General features: G+C 42.4%; 1 protein-coding gene across 1 annotated transcript in view; it reads right to left on the reverse strand.

The window, feature by feature from the left end:
* The window catches only part of LOC307269424 (phospholipid-transporting ATPase ABCA1), a gene marked incomplete at both ends in the record, with an annotated part of 207,320 nt that overhangs the window by 43,306 nt on the left and 146,146 nt on the right, over positions 1–17,868 (reverse strand). The window contains 4 exons of the mRNA XM_080052392.1: positions 345–407; positions 8,730–8,850; positions 9,360–9,489; positions 11,172–11,295. Of these exons, the coding sequence (XP_079908518.1) occupies positions 345–407; positions 8,730–8,850; positions 9,360–9,489; positions 11,172–11,295 (438 nt within the window). The remainder of the gene's footprint in view (positions 1–344; positions 408–8,729; positions 8,851–9,359; positions 9,490–11,171; positions 11,296–17,868) is intronic.

A 17,868-nucleotide genomic window follows, 5' to 3' on the forward strand; every position in this document is an offset into this window, starting at 1 on the left:
AGGATTGGTGCGGCCCACTTTAGGGGTGTCTGAAAATGTTTGGAAATACAGTATATAGCTTAACATTGTTTCCACCCCCTGAACTGTTATTTTTACCTCTGGGGGGGACACATTTCTAAATATTGAGGGGAACATCCAACCCCCCCCCCTCCCCCCCTGCCCAAATCCACACCTATGCAAACAGGCAACAGAGGATGGGAAATACATCGGGGTTTGCTGGTGGATTCTGTAAAGTAAACAAATATGTAAACGCAAAAAAAAACAATTCCTTTGGCGCGGGCGAAAGCGGAACAGACGTCGGCTTCAAAGGGGGTGCTTGTGTGTTTCAGCAGCACTTGGCTCACCTCTGCGGCGGGTACGCCCACACATAGCCTGTCCACAGCGGGGGGGCTCTTCCGAGAGTACACCTGCAGGGAGCACAGACAATAAGAATGAATCAAGCAGCTGGCCAGGGAGAGAGAGAGAGAGAGAGAGAAAGAGACAGACAGAGAGAGAGTAAGAGAGACAGAGAGAAAGAGAGAGAGAGACAGAGAGAGAGTAAGAGAGACAGAGAGAAAGAGAAAGAGAGAGAGAAAGAGACAGACAGAGAGAGAGTAAGAGAGACAGAGAGAAAGAGAGACAGAGAGAGGGAGAGACAGAGAGAGAGTAAGCGAGACAGAGAGAAAGAGAGACAGAGAGAGAGAGAGACAGAGAGAGAAGGAGGAAGAAGGCAGGAAGCCAGGCAGTGAGAAAGATGGCAGACAGGATAGCATGTGAAAATATGGAGCGATAGACCTACACAGCGGGGAAGGGCAGATAATAGAATACAAATCTTAACAAGACGTCGTCAATTCAACATTTAGAGCCAGATGGGGAAAGGTTCTACAAAAAACAAGGTAAACCTGCAAAAGGGGAGGAGGGGAAGAGGATGTGGACATGAGTATTTGTGACTGTAGTGACAGTATTCATGAGGAAATCTGTCTGCTCTCTGAGTACCACTTCAGCACCCTCAGTAACCTTCAACACACTCACAAGTCATTCAATGTTTGATGTATATAGACACAAAGTCCAGGCACTGCAGTGAGCGGTCTCAATGTACTGTACAGTGAGATGACTTCAGTGAAAAAGCATGAATGAAAAAGTACTATTGGTACAGTATACCATGGTATAAGAAGATAACATGTTTTAAAAACAACAGCTACGCCGCCATATGCAAAAGTTGAGCTTACAGTTAACATACAGTTAATTGGACTTTGTACTTTGTGTCAACATCAGTGAATATCTCCTCACTATCCGCTACATGTCCCGACTGTAAGTGCGCTGAAAGAAATCCAGTGATAATACACAGCCTCTGCTCTGTAAATGGGCATGACGCTATCCATGGCAGCCCCCCTTTGTTAACATACCCGTTTACAGAACCTAGGCTTCGTATAAACAGCACATTAAAAAAATGCGCGCACAGTAAGTATGGATAGGTAGCGGACTGTGAGGAGGTATTCACATATTTTGACAAAAAGTAATCATGACAACGGGCATATTCCAGAATGACTGACTGCACTTTTAAGTGTGAAAACAATGTGAAAACAAAGCACAGAACACTGCCACCCATAAAGCTAGCACCATTGCCCTTTAGGACAAAGAATGAGACATACCCTATTCCGATTGAGTTGAGTCAGTATCCTGCCAAGATCAAAAAAATGAAAAGCAGGTTGATGTTTTTTCATGGACGCACTTGACAACTTTTCCATGCCGCATTCACATGCTCCCCCGCTGACCTGCCTCAGCCATTTGCATTCTAGTCTGATAATCTCACCAGAGGCGGTAAAGAAATCCCCCAAAAAATAAATAAATAAAACACAATACAGCCAGGCAAACATTTTGACAGTCTGAAGTATTTAGTGCATGAGGTGTTTTTTCCCCCACAACCGACACTGTGTTTTGATTTTGATTTTCAAAGTGGTTTGAAAGCTGCGTTGTTCTTGCTCCAGCACGGACGACAAGACAAGGCCTTTGTTGTTGTTGCAGAGTGTGACAGTACAGACATTAGGCATTCAAAAATCAAGGACATCGCTGTGCCCCTTTCAGTTATGGAAAAAAGTCACTACTGTTGGCTGTATTCTTTTTCCATTTTTCTTTTTTTTTACAAAGTTGAATATGTGGCTCTGGATGAATGTTGCTGCGTTTGTTAACAGGCCTGTATGTGAGTGTCAGACATTGAAAGCGTGAACATTCATTAAAACAGAAAAAGCAACAGAATACGTTTCAGGAGATGAAGTGTACATATGCTGCATACTAGACTTGTCTGGACCAAATAACAACCAGTTAGAAAAAAAAACAAGTCGGCTTGTCCCAGCTGTGTATCCAGGGACACACTAGCAGGCAAAATGTAAATTTAGAACTGCCATTTCAAACCTGACAAACAATGACATCGCATTTATTCCACAGTTGGCACATCAAAAGCGCCTGATAAAAGCGAGTGAGTTGCGCTGGATCCGCCGTTCTCTTTTTCCCGGTGCCATCTGGCAGCCACACTCAGTACTTATCAACCTGGATGAAACATACTACTTTATAGTGATAGTTTGCAGCGCGCTAAAGCCACATCAAAGCGGCAGCTACACGTAAAGGAGGAAGGCAATTAAAGGATAATTCCCCTCTGGATGGAGCGGCACAGCAGCTGTCATGATAAGCAGGCCGACATGTAATCAGATGAGGCAGTTGAGAGAATGGGACGACAGTCGTGCAGACCTAAGATATAGGTGTAGGGTTGAAAAATCGCGAGCTTCAAACGCCCATTGCTAAAGCTCAGGTTGGAAAAAAAACATGACACTCCCGGCTTGATGTACCCCCCCAACATTTGATCAATAACACCTGTTATGATCCAAATGCTGTTCATTTTAACAGATTTGTATAAAGGACTATATACAAATGTGTAATTGCATACAAGTCGATATATTATTTTTTTTACAACAGTGATTTTCTACTGGTCAATGTTTTTACTGTAACCCTATTTACACTGCTTCCACAGCTGACTATACATTTATTTTAAGCATTCATTCATTACTTTAAGTTCTTTATTTGAACTTCTCTGTTGTCATTTTCACTCTTATATACTCTTAATTGAAGTACGTGGTCTTGAGATGTCTCAACTGATTTCAATAGGGGGTGTGCAGTGGGCACGTTGTAGCATAGCAATCTGTTGGTCATTATGACAAATTAAGACAGTATACTAGGATCTGCCGCAGACCTATTTGTAATCCTATTTAGGTGTTGTTTTCTTTCCCCATATATATAGTATATGTTCTATTTAACCAAATCATGCAAGTTATACTTAACCACAACACAATGTTTCCAATAAACCCCTAGCAACTGCAGAAGTACATGTGGTTCGGAATTATTACCCTAGGAGAGCTATTGGATAATGTATTGATAAGGTATGATTGGAAAAAAAAGTACTTAAAATTACCAATAAATTGCATTTTGAGAAAGTAAAAATAAAAAATAAATATAATATATATATATATATATATATATATAATATATATATATATATATATATATATATATATTAGGGCTGTCAAGCGATTAAAAAAAATAATCTAATTAATTACAGGCTCTGTGATTAATTAATCTAAATGAATCGCATACTTTTATGACACTTTTATACCTGTTTGTAAACAGCTGTATAGCCTACTACAGTTTGTTTCTCTCTCTCTCTCTCTCTCTCTCTCTCTCTCTCTCTCTCTCTCTCTCTCTCGCGCGCGCGCTCGCTCGCTCTCCGTCTCTCGTAACTTCTGTCTCCTCCCCTCAGCCAGCTTTATACATGAACTAGCGCCGAATTTTCTCAAAAAAACAAGCAGACAAAATTACGACTTTCCATCTCCCACAACAGACAGCGCTGCACTGCCACCATTTCGTAGCCTACTCATAGGCAAAAATATTGACACACACACACACACACACACACACACACACACACACACACACACACACACACACACACACACACACACACACACACACACACACACACACACACACACACACACACACACACACACGGGGCGGGTGCTAGACAGCTAACAAACAAAATTGGAGGAAGATTGAGAGATATGGCCTACTCACTGTTTTGAACCTAGCCTACATTGTTGCACCCACTAAATCAATAATGCACGGACACTGCGGAGAATTAAGTAAGATGTCTTCCTACCTTCATGCATCCCATAAACCGTCCATAGAGCCCTCGAGTCGGCCCCTTTCCCCTGCTTCTCTCTTTACCTTTCTCCCTTTAACCCACGCGCCCGGCCCGGCGAGCTACAGGTGCAGCTCCGCACCACTTTTGCACCGGGTCAAAAGGCATTATAGAAGTACGATTAATCTGCGTTAATTTTTTTAATCGCGTTAATTTTTCTGTGATTAATTAATCGAAATTAACGCGTTAATTTGACAGCCCTAATATATATATATATATATATATATATATATATATATATATATATATATATATATATATATATATATATATATATAATGTCCGGATTTAAATCATATATATAAAATAGATGAATAATTTGGTAGACTAAAGGTGAGAACACACCAAACGCGTTGGGTGCGGTGGCGGCGTTGAAAAATCCTATTTTTGCATAGGGAACCATTGGTTTAGGCGCGAGGATCCGTTGGCCGCGGCAAAGCGGCGCGGCAGCCATGCTACCAAAGCGTCAACGCACCACCAAAGCGTCAACGCCCGAGATGAAAAAATTTAACTTTCAACGCTCCAGCGCGTGACGTTTAGCCGCGTTGGCCAATCAGCGGTGAGCTTGACCCGACGTCACAGGACGGTGGGAGCCGAGGACCGGAGGACAACACAGAGGCAACACCGAGGAGGAAATGTATTTACGGCTGGCTGCCTGGTGCTGTATGAAGCCGCTCGGGGTTACAAGACGTGGGGAAAGTGAACCAGGAGAATGGGCTTCCTGGGGCTGTGCATTAGCCAATAAACCAAGTTAGCGCCGGTCGGATAGTATTAGTTAACTCACCCGGTTGTGTGCGGCCACCACCTCCATATAATGAAGCCAAATAACGGCTAATGAACCCAAACATAACGGCTAAGTCCGGGGAACTTTCACAACGAGTACAGCGAAGCACCGGTGTTTATGCCTATATCTACGCCAGCCACGGTCCCGTCACAGCCAGGTAGGTTAATGTAGGCTACTTGCCTTTATTTTCTACTGCCCTGTGCACAATGCTGCTGTAAATGTGTTTGGTATGGTGCTGCCTTGCTGTTTGTGTTCATTTCCGAGTGGCGTGAATCTGCAATGCTGTTTTAAGGCTATTTGTTCCGTTCAGTTGCTGTTTATTTGTCTTTTGGCACAATTGTTGGCCGTGTTGTTGTTTTTTTGTGTGGACATGAACGCTGTTGTGTCGGGTCGCGTCTGATCGCAGCCATGGTTGATTAGGGGAATAAATATATCGGGGGAGACTAGCTGGGCTAGCTGGGCACGTTGAACCAACGTTGGGCGCGTTGAACCATTTTTTGACACAAAATGACCAAGCGCCAGATCAGGTGCGTTGGGCGCTTTGGCCACCGCACCCAACGTGTTTGGTGTGTTCGCACCTTAAGGCAGTCGGTCGCTATCATGTCTGTCAAAGCTATCTAGGCTATCTGCCCTATATGTCTCCTCTTGTGTTGTGTACAGTATGTAACGTAACATACTCCAACAACCAACACAACTGGGTAAGCTTAGCGAATATATGCACATAGCATTACGTTTTTTCGGATCTGTGACGCAAATCGAATGAAAGAGAGCCAGAGAAGACTGCACGCGGCGAGCCAAAATACACTCGAACAGTCTCAGAGAGTTTGGGAGTAAATACAACAGAATGAAGCCGGGAGTCTCAGGCCAATCAGTGGCGGCAGTCTGCCGACGTCACCTTTTAGCATCGACTCAGCTCACTTGGAACCTGGAGCGAGGCGATACCAAAAAAGCAGCAGCTACCAGGTTCCAGGTACCATGTTTTTGCGGTGGAAACGCCAAAAGTGTGAGTTGAGTCGAGGCAAGTTGAGCTGATACCATGCAGTGGAAAGGCGCCATCAGTGAGTGAGTGCAAGGTGAAAGTGACAGCTCTGGGCCCCGAAAAAGAAAAGAAAAAAGGGGGCTCGCAGATGGACACACTTCCATTACGGTCTCTATCGATTACAGCACCGACGCTAATGCAGCAGCTAAGTGGAGGCTAGCAGGTTGGCAAAAAAGTCTCCTGTTCAGAGCATACAGGAGAGGGGAGTTTGACACATGATTGATGGCCTGTCGATCGCTCCAGAGGAACGCCTGGATTTATGAGGGGCCCCAGCTTGTGGCGCGTGGCCACCAAAAAAGCCAAAACCCTGCTCATTGATCAATTTGTTATCTGCTGCACCCCCTCCAAGAAACGGATGGGGCACAGCTGTGGTGGGAGTCAGTGAGGGCACTGCAGGAAAGAATCCCCATTGCCTTTCTGCCACCTCCTAGGCTGTTTTCTGTCTGCTTGACGGGGCCACTTGGTCTCATCTAGAAAGAAATATTGTCGACTGTGAAACAAATGGCTGCTTGTCAACAGCAGACCAGTACAATGGAATCCAAGCTAATAGCGTTAAGTTTCTGCCACTGTATTTGCAGTGTTTAAGCCTCTGGAAACCTCAAGATGATGGATGGATGATTTTAAAGTTGTCTGAATACGCTTTTACAAATATCTGATTGAAAATAAATGTTCATGAATGTTATAAACTTAGTAAAAAGAAATGTTTTATTAGATCGTTTGACAGGACTGTGTTGGTGTGTCCGTACACAACAGTCTCCATGGCAACAATCATTGTTTTTTATAGAACGTTCGGGCGATGAACTGTGGTGATTGGTTCAAAGTACTTGTTGTGCAATAAGAACCAGAGCACAGCCCACCTCATCTAAACCGAATGTCTGTAAAGTTTATCAAAATTAGAAGACAATATCTTTAATTTGGATTGAGAAATATGCCTTACTCTTTTCAGATGCATACTATCATGCAAATGTTCTCCCCATATTACATAGAAGGAATAGGCTTTACAGGGGCTTCAAAGTGCATTAGGAAAAAGTTATCTCTTCAAGTTTAAGCTGAACAGGAACATCCCACGTTGCGAGAGGATTTGCAATACATTTCCCCTCCAAGAGTTTTACCCGGCGCTTGCTCGATAATTACCCTAGTGAGTGTGGCACGCTCCTGTGCCTGTGAGCAATGAGTGCAATATTAAGTATGGTGCAAGTGAGAAGTCGGGGGGAGTAAAGGATGGAAAGATTGTGTTGGGAAGTGAAAGGCGTGTTTATATCGGCCAGCTGTCGTCAATGGAGCTGCAAAGCCTGCTGCTGCCCTGTAGGAGGGAACATCTGGCCACAGTGGATGGAGCGTTGTAAATCTTTGCGGTGTTGAGGCACACACCGTCACAGCTTGCTCCACCTCACCTGCCATGAGGTAAGGGGAAAAAGGGGGGCCGGAACTGTGCAAGAGAGCGGACCTTAGAAGCATTAAACCCCTTAGAAATGCAATTTTGTGTGGGGTTCTCATGTCCACTTACCATGTTTGTGAATGCTCACAGCTGCACTCTGGCAACCTGTCACTGCCGTTTGCCCGGCCAACTGGATAATGCAGGTGCAGGTGGAGTTGGAGGATATAAACTAGAAAAAAGTCCTCCCAACCACACACACTCACATGATGAAGCAGGCAGTTCCAAAAAGTTTTTGCTATTCTAAGTTTTTGATGTATAATGTCAGTTATGTACATCAATAAAAAAAACACACACACACACACACACACACACACACACACACACACACACACACACACAAATCACATGTTGACCCTAGTGTGTAGGTGGGATGTCCAGTGTCCGAGTAAATACAAATGTACACAACCTTTTGTACATGTTAAAGTGCCAAAATGCAAATGTGCAGGGCAGAGCATAAGGGTTCACAGAGGACAAGGCAAAGCCAGGGATACAGAGAAGTCAGAGGCTCAGAGTGCAACATCCTGATGGCCTGAGGGTAGAATATTTCAGTATAAGTCAGTATTTTTGCCTCAACTTATAGATTTTTAACAAAATAGGAGGAGTGAAAAAGAAACAAAGAAATGAAATAACTTCAAACCAAAAGAAACAGAACATTAAGGGATCATAATGCACGCTGCACCACAATCGGAGCACAACGTTAGCAAGAGCTTAAAGGTGCAGTATGTAGTTTCAGAGGAGGGGGATTTGTTTACATTCACAGAGCCTGCCGTTAGTTTACAAAATATATGTTATCTACATGTAATTCCAAGTATAGGATCAGAAATCAAAACTAAATTATTTTGAGGACCCTGGAACCAAACGTAAGACTAGAATATGATTGTAGTAAACCAAAGTGTGGGCCCTGCTGCTGTAAACAACAGTAACTTTTCAGGAAGCTTTCTCACTTCAAACAGTGTTCCATGGATCACATTTTCCTGTGAGGAAAGTTTGTTTATTCAGTTTATGAGAGTGTACCTTAGCAAATGTTCTCTGACACACCCAAAGTTACACAGTGCACCTTTAAACACACACACACACACACACACACACACACACACACACACACACACACACACACACACACACACACACACACACACACACACACACACACACACACACACACACACACACACACACACACACACACACACACACACACACACACACACACACACACACACACAATGCACAGTTGTACCTTAGTGAGGTCACAGATCCTTAGAAGGTCGCTCTCGGCCTTGCCTTCGTACACCCGCTCGCGTTCCCGGGCCACATCCACATCCTCTTCCTCAGCAGATAATGGCTTCGCTGAAATCAGCCTGGTAGAGTCCAGCAAGTCAAGAGCAGTGTACAAAAACAACCCCCTTCATTAAAATGAACACAGACTCGCATGGCAAATTATTCCCGCTCAAAGTTCGAACTCGGTCAAAACAATATCTGCAATTTCCATAAGTAGGAGAGAAGCCACAGAGGCATTGGTTTCTATAGCAACTCTGGGTTTGGAGTAAGTAAACGACAGGCAATGAAAAAAAATAAGAAGAAAGAAAATTGGTTAGTGTTGTAAAACACAGTGCGGCAGAGGGTTCATTTACTTATGAAGTAAATTAATAATTTACTTCATAAGCAATTTATTAATTGAAATGAGAGACAATAGGAGGGATTGATGAAACAAATTCTGATAGAAATACATACAACTATCGAAAACATAGAAAGGAACAACAACAACAACAACAGCCTGACTAGATAGTGTTAAGTCACTTTTGGATGGACTGAATAATTATGGGTTTATAAAAAGTTTTTGTGTAAGAACACTCTGAGCTGCTTTTACCTGGACTTGCAGAAGAACTTGTACTGGATGAGGATTGTGACGGTAAACATGACAACCCCCTGGATGGCCATGGCGCAAAGGTTCTTTCCCACCATATCCCAGCTGAGTGGGTCCTTGAAGCGGTCTTCCCCTTAATAAAAGAAATGGTAAACATACACAGTCAATACAGGCAAAAAAAGGAAGTAAATTACAAACGTCAAAACAAAAAAAGGAATTTAGCAGACATGTGTTTTTCCTTTCATGGGCAGCCACATCTAACTTTTTAAAAAGTTTAGTGGAGTGTATTTGTGAGGTCTTTTTGAAGTGTGGTTCTGGAGACAGACACATTCCCTTGGTGAAAGCCAAATGCCACCTAGCCTTCAAAATAAAAGCTACAAAAAAAATCGCTCACCTATGTCGAGAGGAAATCACGGATGATATCTTTTTTTATGTTGAAGCCTCTTTTGGCTAACGAAAACACAAGTGAAAATGGTGACAGCCCCCTCCCCCCAACCACACACACACACACAAACACACACACACATCCCAACACACACACTCTAATCATTGTCAATTCTGCTCTCTCAGCTTCTACAACCTCTTGAGCCTGAGGGGGGCCCGAGTAAAGGAGACAAGAAAAACGATAGCGCTTTCAGTCTCATTCTCCCGGTAAATAGCCCCCTCTCCACGCTTGGCCCTTTTAGCTTGTGATTGCTTTTCTCCCCCTGCACTCCGCAAATGATTCCCTCAAAGCACTATTTCCTTCCCAATCTCTCCGCAGTTAAGACTCCTCTTTGTTCTTTCATCTGCCTCCTTGCCTTTTGATGGCCCCCACACTCAAACTCCCCTTACTCCACCTCCACAACCATATTCACATTTTCTCCTGTTTTAAAGTATGGTGGAGAGCTCTGGATAAGTGGTGTGGGGGGCTGTATGACTGGTCAAACATTTATAATGTAATGACCTTCAGAATAGTAGATAGAATGATTATGGAAAGTTAAGTTGATGCAAGTCCTATAGAAGTTGATACTTTTGGTTCAGAACATTGAAAAAAAAATAATGTTGACATACTTGCCGTTAAAGATATAGGATAAACATACAAAAGCTAACAGACCACGCTAGGTTTGGTCAAATAAACACCTACATTTTATTCATACTAGTATGAAAGAAAACACGTTATGAAAGCACCCAAAAAAATTCAAATTTGGCAGCCTGAAGCGACAAGCAAACCAGATCAACAACATCTGACATTATTTACCCTGCCAAAAAAAAAAACAGACACATATGCTTATTTCCCGGATGGTAATTTGCAGTAAGCTTAGGAAAGAAAATCACTCCATGAGTTCTGGTGATTAATACAGAAATATTAAAAGAAACTTTGTTCGCCACCTTGGACTAGAAATAGACTCACTCGACTCGAAAAGGTTCACCGTGTGCAATGTTGTGGGAAACATTGTATTATCCCGCCCACTTGGCAGATGCTCTCTTTTGTTTGAGGGAAACAGCTGAATATTACACAAAATGAACTATTAAATCTGTTATTTATTTTTCCATAAACAATTTTTAAACTTTTATTTTTTTAACAAAAATACACAACATTTATAACCCCACCCATCCCAAACAATCCTTGGACAGATGACATATGGAATGACATAAAACAATTAAAAACAGTTACAAAAGAGACAACTACATGAATATTACACCTTAATATGGACAACGACGGCCAGACACACCACATGTACACGCAACCATACAAAACCCAAAAGGAGCAGCCAACATTTTGATTTCTTCTTTTCTCTGGGATTATACAGTAGTATGGCGGTGGGGTCTTACCAAAGCTGCTGAAGAGTGTGGCCATGGCCTGGTTCTTGGCCATGTCAATGAGCCCTCTGCCCAGACAGAAGTGTGGGAATATCAGCAGCACCTGCTTCACTATGTCATTGATGCGGGAGACTTTCTGTTGAGGAAAAATGCAAGGCAAGTTTATTTATATAGCCTAGCACATTTCCTACACAGAGGCAACTCAAAGTAGCCTGGTCCTACCAGACCATCGTACTTCATTTAATTTGTACAGAAGGTCTGGAATCGCTTAATTGACAAACGTAAAGTGTCTGTTGAAGATTAAAACTATCGGATCTGCCCAGTGCCACTCGGGATCTGGATCTGGACAGATGTTTATTTTTGCACTATGTTGAAGCGTAGCTCGTACATGTACTATTATGCCAACTCTCTCCGGTGCAGTGCAGCGTATCAGTCAGCAAATCAGCAGTGACAAATACTACATTTAGCGTACGATTGAACAGACATTTATTTTTTCGATAAGCACTTATATGCCGACAAGCCATTTTTTCGGCTGGTCCCATATGCCACAGAACAGCGCTGTCTTCCGCTACAGCGACGTCTCCCCTCAACTCCTTATAGTGACTGCACTGATCACCATCTCCATAAGGAAACAGACTAACTATGCATAAGTACCTCATACCACCCTTACTTCAATAATACTGAACTATCCCTTTAACGCCCTGATTCTGGAATGATCCAGCACAACAAGCCCAACGTGTTGATTTGCAGGCGCCCTGACATCGAGAGTGGGATAATTAACCAAACATCCCGTGTATCTTTTCACATGCCACGCGCTGTTGTGGCTCTGAAATGGCATGCTGAGTGGGGAGCACGGAGCACCTGAGTTCACATTGATGTTGGAATTCTGCAAACGTTGGGGAGTGGGAGCATGCTGTGTGATATGTGAGGTATAGCACGTGCACAGTGTGTGTAAACACAAAGTGATGAGGTGGCGCTCAGGTAGGCAGATGTTCATAGGTATAACAAAAAAAAATACACATTTTGATGATGTGTACAGGAACAAAGAGACATATTCAAAGGGAAACAGAGCCCAGAGCATATTGTTTCAGTTTCACAAGGCATACATTACAGGGGATTTTCTTTTTGGGCTACACAGTCCCATTATTGTACCGTCCCTTTCCCGCTTCCTCCCTCCCTGACGCTACAATACAAACGGCGGTCCAGTAAATAAGCACAAGAGAAATAATGAATGATATGAATGCACAAAGGACAGGGAAAGAAGCAAACTGGCTCAAATGAGGAGGGGGAGCACAGCAAAGTCAGGGAGGGCGAGGGAAGAATAAGGCAGAGAGAAGGGAAGACAAAATATTACTACGTTTGGCCCGGCATGCTGTTCAAAAGAAAAAGAAACCTCATGCATTATGCATCCTGCCTCATTGCCGCATAGTCTTCAAAGCTCTCGCATACTTTGAGGGAGACTATAAATTCATCATTTCCAAATTTTTTTCCTTTTCTTTTTTTGGGCAAGTCCCAGCTAAGGGTAAGAGGGAGGGGTGGCCATTCATTTGTTAAAGCAATGTGGAAGATTTCCTAATGATGGCCATTATTGTTGGACGTTTTATAACGGGATGTGTGTAACCACTCTGGGATCTATTAGTTTCCCTAAGCTCTCATTTGGCACTTGAGGATGAGCACATGAAGCCTTATGAGTCTGTCAGCCTTCAAACAAAAACAATCCAAATGCCAGATTCAGAGATATTATTGTTACTCAAGTTTCCTAAATCTCTGTGTACCTTGAGCTTGACATTTTGGCAGATATCAGTTAGCTTAGCTTAGCCTAGCTTGAGACTAGCTTAGAGTAAAGACTGCAACCAGGGGGAAAAAGCCAGGCTGGCTTCCCCAATCAACACAAACTCAAGGCTCACTCATTAACATGTTCTTTCTTGTGTTGGTAACTTCATTGAGTCACCATTGGTTTCCCAGCAACTGGTCCCAGCCCTGAAATAGTCCAGCACATGACACCCCCTGTGAAACGGCTAATTGCCATTGTTACACCTTGGTTTCTACATGGAACAAGAACAGGGTACTGTTAATGAGTGAACTATTGAATGAAGTTACGCTTATACTGTTTTCTTTGGACAGAGCCTTTAGTTAGCCTTCTTAATGCTAAGCGAGGCTAACCACCTGCTGGTTCCATACGTAGCAGACAGGCATGTGAGTGAGTGGGAATGATACAATATACTTTTCTCATGTACATCAAACTATTCCTATGGTCTAAAATGGGGCACACCATTTTAAAAACAATCACTGCTTTATGTGAAAGATCTTGCTTTTATTTTACATTACTGTTGGAAACCGTCATATAAGGGCATTTGGGTCAAAACGAAGAGAGCAATCTAACTCATACTGATCTTCTTCCCTTGTGGCAAAACATAGAGCATTGTTAAAGATCAAATGTGGACACATGCATAGGCCTATGTTTGATGATTATTTTTTTTTCTTTTGTGCTGAAGTAGGTGGTCAGTGGCCTAGTTTATGTCGGGTAAAAGGGCCCCATTGATCACAGTGTCAAAGCAAACCTGGCAACGTGTTCAATACCCATTTATCACTGCTTTTATCTACATTTACACATGTTGGTAGACTGAGGGGCACAACGTTTGAGAAGACACAGTTCCCAACCGAGAGCAACATCGGCTCTAAATGTGAAGGGGGAAATCGTTTGAAAAATGAATGCCATTCATCAAGCAATTCATCAGTATTCATAGTGTTCAGACTAAGGTAAAGATTATGCAAAGGAGAAACTTTTTTACATGGTGTATTTTTCTTCATTTTTTAACAGCTCAAACTCCTACAAAGGAGGTAAGGTTTGTTCAGGAACATTCATTTACATTAGCAACTCCAACGGACACTTTACACTTAGAGGTGTAGTCAGCAACTCTGGAGAACGCTTGTTGTCCAAATCACTTTTTGTCAAAATAAGTAAACATCTCCTCACGATCCGCTACCTGTCCGTACTGTGTGTGTGCTGAAAAACTATTACAGCCTAGGCTCTGTAAACGGGTATGTTGCTTGCTATGGTGGGCCCCTTTGTTTGCATAACTTTTGTTAACATACCCGTTTACAGACCCTAGGCTGTAACGTAGGTAAATGTTCTAAAGGACACATCTCGGGATTCGGCACAAAAGCACATATGTTCTTTACATTCAACACTTAGTGCAATGCAGAGATAAAGAAAGTCAAATAAATAAGCGACGGCTATGACCTTGGCTGAATGCAGCCCATCCGTCTGGCAGAGTAATGCGAAGAAAGCGAGGCCCTAATTTGAGATCAATACGCAAAATAACACATCTTCTCTCCAGACCGAGTGTTCATCAAGGAGATCTAAAGAGGGTCTAAGTTGGGGGGGAGGTGATGAAATGCTGGACAATTCCCTCACCCCCCCTTATGTTTGTGCCATATGCCCATAAATCATTTTCAAATGCTGTTGAAGGTTGGTATAGTCTGTGAGGCGCTTATCTGACCCACATCGCTTCCTTGTGCTTATTCCCACAGCACGGCTTCATTCATAATGCCTGCAGAATCACAATGGGAGCAGATAAACAAAAAAATATGGCTGAGACAGAGTGCTTGGATATTTTCTGGAGATGATATTCATGTTTTTTTTTTCTGTGCAACTGCATTTAATGTGGAAAAGGTGTATCTACAAGCCAGCTGATTCAAAGATGTAGTTTCTCTTTTTTAGCTACATTTGGACTTGGGTTGTCAGACTATGCACATTGGTGCACTATGTAACTTTGCTAGTGTCATGAATAAACACACTTTCCTCACAGAAAAATGTGATCCCTGGCTGGCACACAGAAGTTAGAAAGCTACCTTAAAAGTCACTGTTCAACTGTTGTTGTTGACAGCAGCAGGGGCCACAGTTTTTATAACTTATAGCCTCAAAATAATTGCGTTGATTTGTTATGACACAATTATTAAATACTAAGAACATGTAGAGAAAATGTGTTTCCTAAACCAACTGCAGGTTCTGCTAATTTAACCCATTGATGACTATGGCAATCTAGGATGCATGTCCTTAATGCCTGAGGGTTTTCTGAAAAAATAGTATGAATTGTAAAGTCTACCAAAACCTTAATATCTAAGCCTGTGTAGCACATAGAAACATTAAATAAAATACATTTAAAAGTTAAGGTTCACAGGTTTTATTTAAACATGCTCCATTAGCGCTTACAAACCAATTTTTTTTTTCTAAAAATCGTCAAAATTAGATGGGGGAGAAAAAAAAGAATAAATAATATAAAATATTTAAAAATAATGTACTAAAGAGGTTATAATCCTGCTTCCTTTTAGCATGGATAGTAGTGACTGAGTGTGCAGTGGAGGGATAAAGATAGACAGATATAGGAAGGAGAAGATAGCTTTATTTATTATTTAGTTCAGTTATCACTGGCACCATAAATCCGACTTCCCAGTACAACTGGAACGCAGACTGACTTCCGCTGTCGGGAGCCGATCAGCTGGTCCAAACGGCTGTATACCAGGAGATGAAAACGAAACTGAAACTTAACTATCGCCTGGCTGGGCTGAATTTGAGTTGGAGCAGCAAAATATAGCCTAAATTCATAAATATTGTTAATAAATAGATGCAATGTGTTGTGTGATAGTAGACCTTGATTCTGCGCTCCGAACACCACTAACTGTTCTGTAATACACTATCGCCGACACAGCTGGCGTATTTTTATTATTATTTATTTATTTATTAATTTTTTGATTGGCGTGATTTTTGGCAAACCACACATTTTTTGGGTGGTCACGTGGTCTTAAAAAATCAACAAAACCCACCTCATGTGTATTTGAACCAATGACGGTGCATTATATGTTGCGCACGCCATGACAATTAGATAAAGTAACAATGCTGCGCAACGCAACATCAGGCAGGAGATACAATGTGGCATCGCGCAGCAGCCGTCATCAATGGGTTAAACAAATCCCCCTCCCCTGAAACTGCACGGTGCACCTTTAAATTGATGGAAAGATAAACTAAAGTTGGTCAGCAGATGCCTTTACCTCTGCTATGACCAATGCACTAAAAAAAAACTACATGAGGCAGGTGCATGGTACCTGGCCACACTGTCACACCTTTAAGGTTTAACCCGAGGAGAATCTATCCGTGCCTGTGGTGATTTGCGAGTAGCACGTGGTGGAGGTATTGACTCAAGACGCTCCCTTTTTGCGAGGCATACAAAGCAGGCTTGGGATTGATGTAAATCCATGGGGGAGCTGGAAGCGTCCTATGGGGGGAGAAAAGGCTCCCATCGGTCTCCTGAACAAAAACTGGGGCGGCACCGAGTGTGTAATGCTGCAGCTTTTTACTTCATCGCTCTTTTACTGTTTTCTCCCGGAGAAATGGTGCCATGTTAGAAAAGGGATCAACATCTACCCTGCAACACTGTTTAACCAATCCCAACGCTGAGGAGTCTAACAATGAAATGACAATGTTTTAAAAAGATAGAAGTCGCAAAAAGGAGAAGCCTGGATCGAGATGTCAAGTGTATGATTTAGCTTTTTTCTACCTAACTGGGGCACTCCTTTCTAAGGTAGTTAAACCAGGAAAGTTGGTGGCGAAGTGGGTACAGTAGAGTAGAAGATAGGCTCACTCCTTGTCGCAGTGGTCGTGGGTTCAAATCCGACCCATGGACGTTTAGTGCAAGTCATCCCTCTCTCTTTCCCTAACCATCAAATAAAGGTTAAAACAACCCAAAAGATATCTTAAAAACCATCCGTTTTTTTTCCAAGTCAAATTTGCAGAATTATCATGGGGCCCTTGTCACTGTCTAGTCTCAGAGAAACACAAACTCTATCCCTAAAGCGGTGGACTAAGAAAAGAGCGCAATAAATCCTTGAAGCCTTTACGTTGCCAGTGGGCCACATGCTGTCCATTCAATTACCACCAATGGCACTCTTTATGAGTGATACGCTCCGCTAAAGCCGCATCAATAAATAAAGCCAATGCAGAGACAACAGAATGGCAACAGTGACATTCTTTGAGGACAGACGTGCCAGCCTGAAAAATACAAATATACCGATGATGAATTCCGGTGATAATGAAATGGCATATGCAAATGAGGCAGGCTCGTTAAAACGTGTGACGTGGAAGAGTGTGGGTGATGCATGCTAATCAAGCCAATACAAACGTCTAGTGATCAAATTAGACGTATTTAGGCTCTGAGAACAAAAGGACAAGACTAGATGAATACAGTAGGCCTACATTAGCGTGGCAGTTCATAGCCGCGCATGTGAAAATAAAATAATTAGCTTGTGCGCATGTTTTATCAACAGTTCGACATATGACATAAGTAATTCATTCCATAGCTTCTACCTGAAAGTTGAGGCATTGCAGATGGGCTTGGATTTTACCTTTAACGGAGCCACTTCATCCAACACAGCAGAGCAGACGTTGTTAAAATACTTCATTTGGAGCTCGACATCATAAATAGCCATACTATTAAAATCTCAGCTAAACCGGTAGATGAATTGCATGACAGTTTTTTGAGTAATAATAAACAAGCAAGAGTTTTCCGGCAGGGGGGGGTCAGCAATGGCAGAGAGATTTAAAACAATATACATTTGTGATCACTAATCAACATATCTCACAACAAATTGCATTGACGTTCAATCCAAGTGTAAAAACAAGGTCTAATGTATGACCAGCAGCATGTGTGAG

Source organism: Ammodytes marinus, assembly GCF_949987685.1.
Source record: "Ammodytes marinus genome assembly, chromosome: 23".
In the NCBI taxonomy this organism is placed as follows: domain Eukaryota; kingdom Metazoa; phylum Chordata; class Actinopteri; order Uranoscopiformes; family Ammodytidae; genus Ammodytes; species Ammodytes marinus.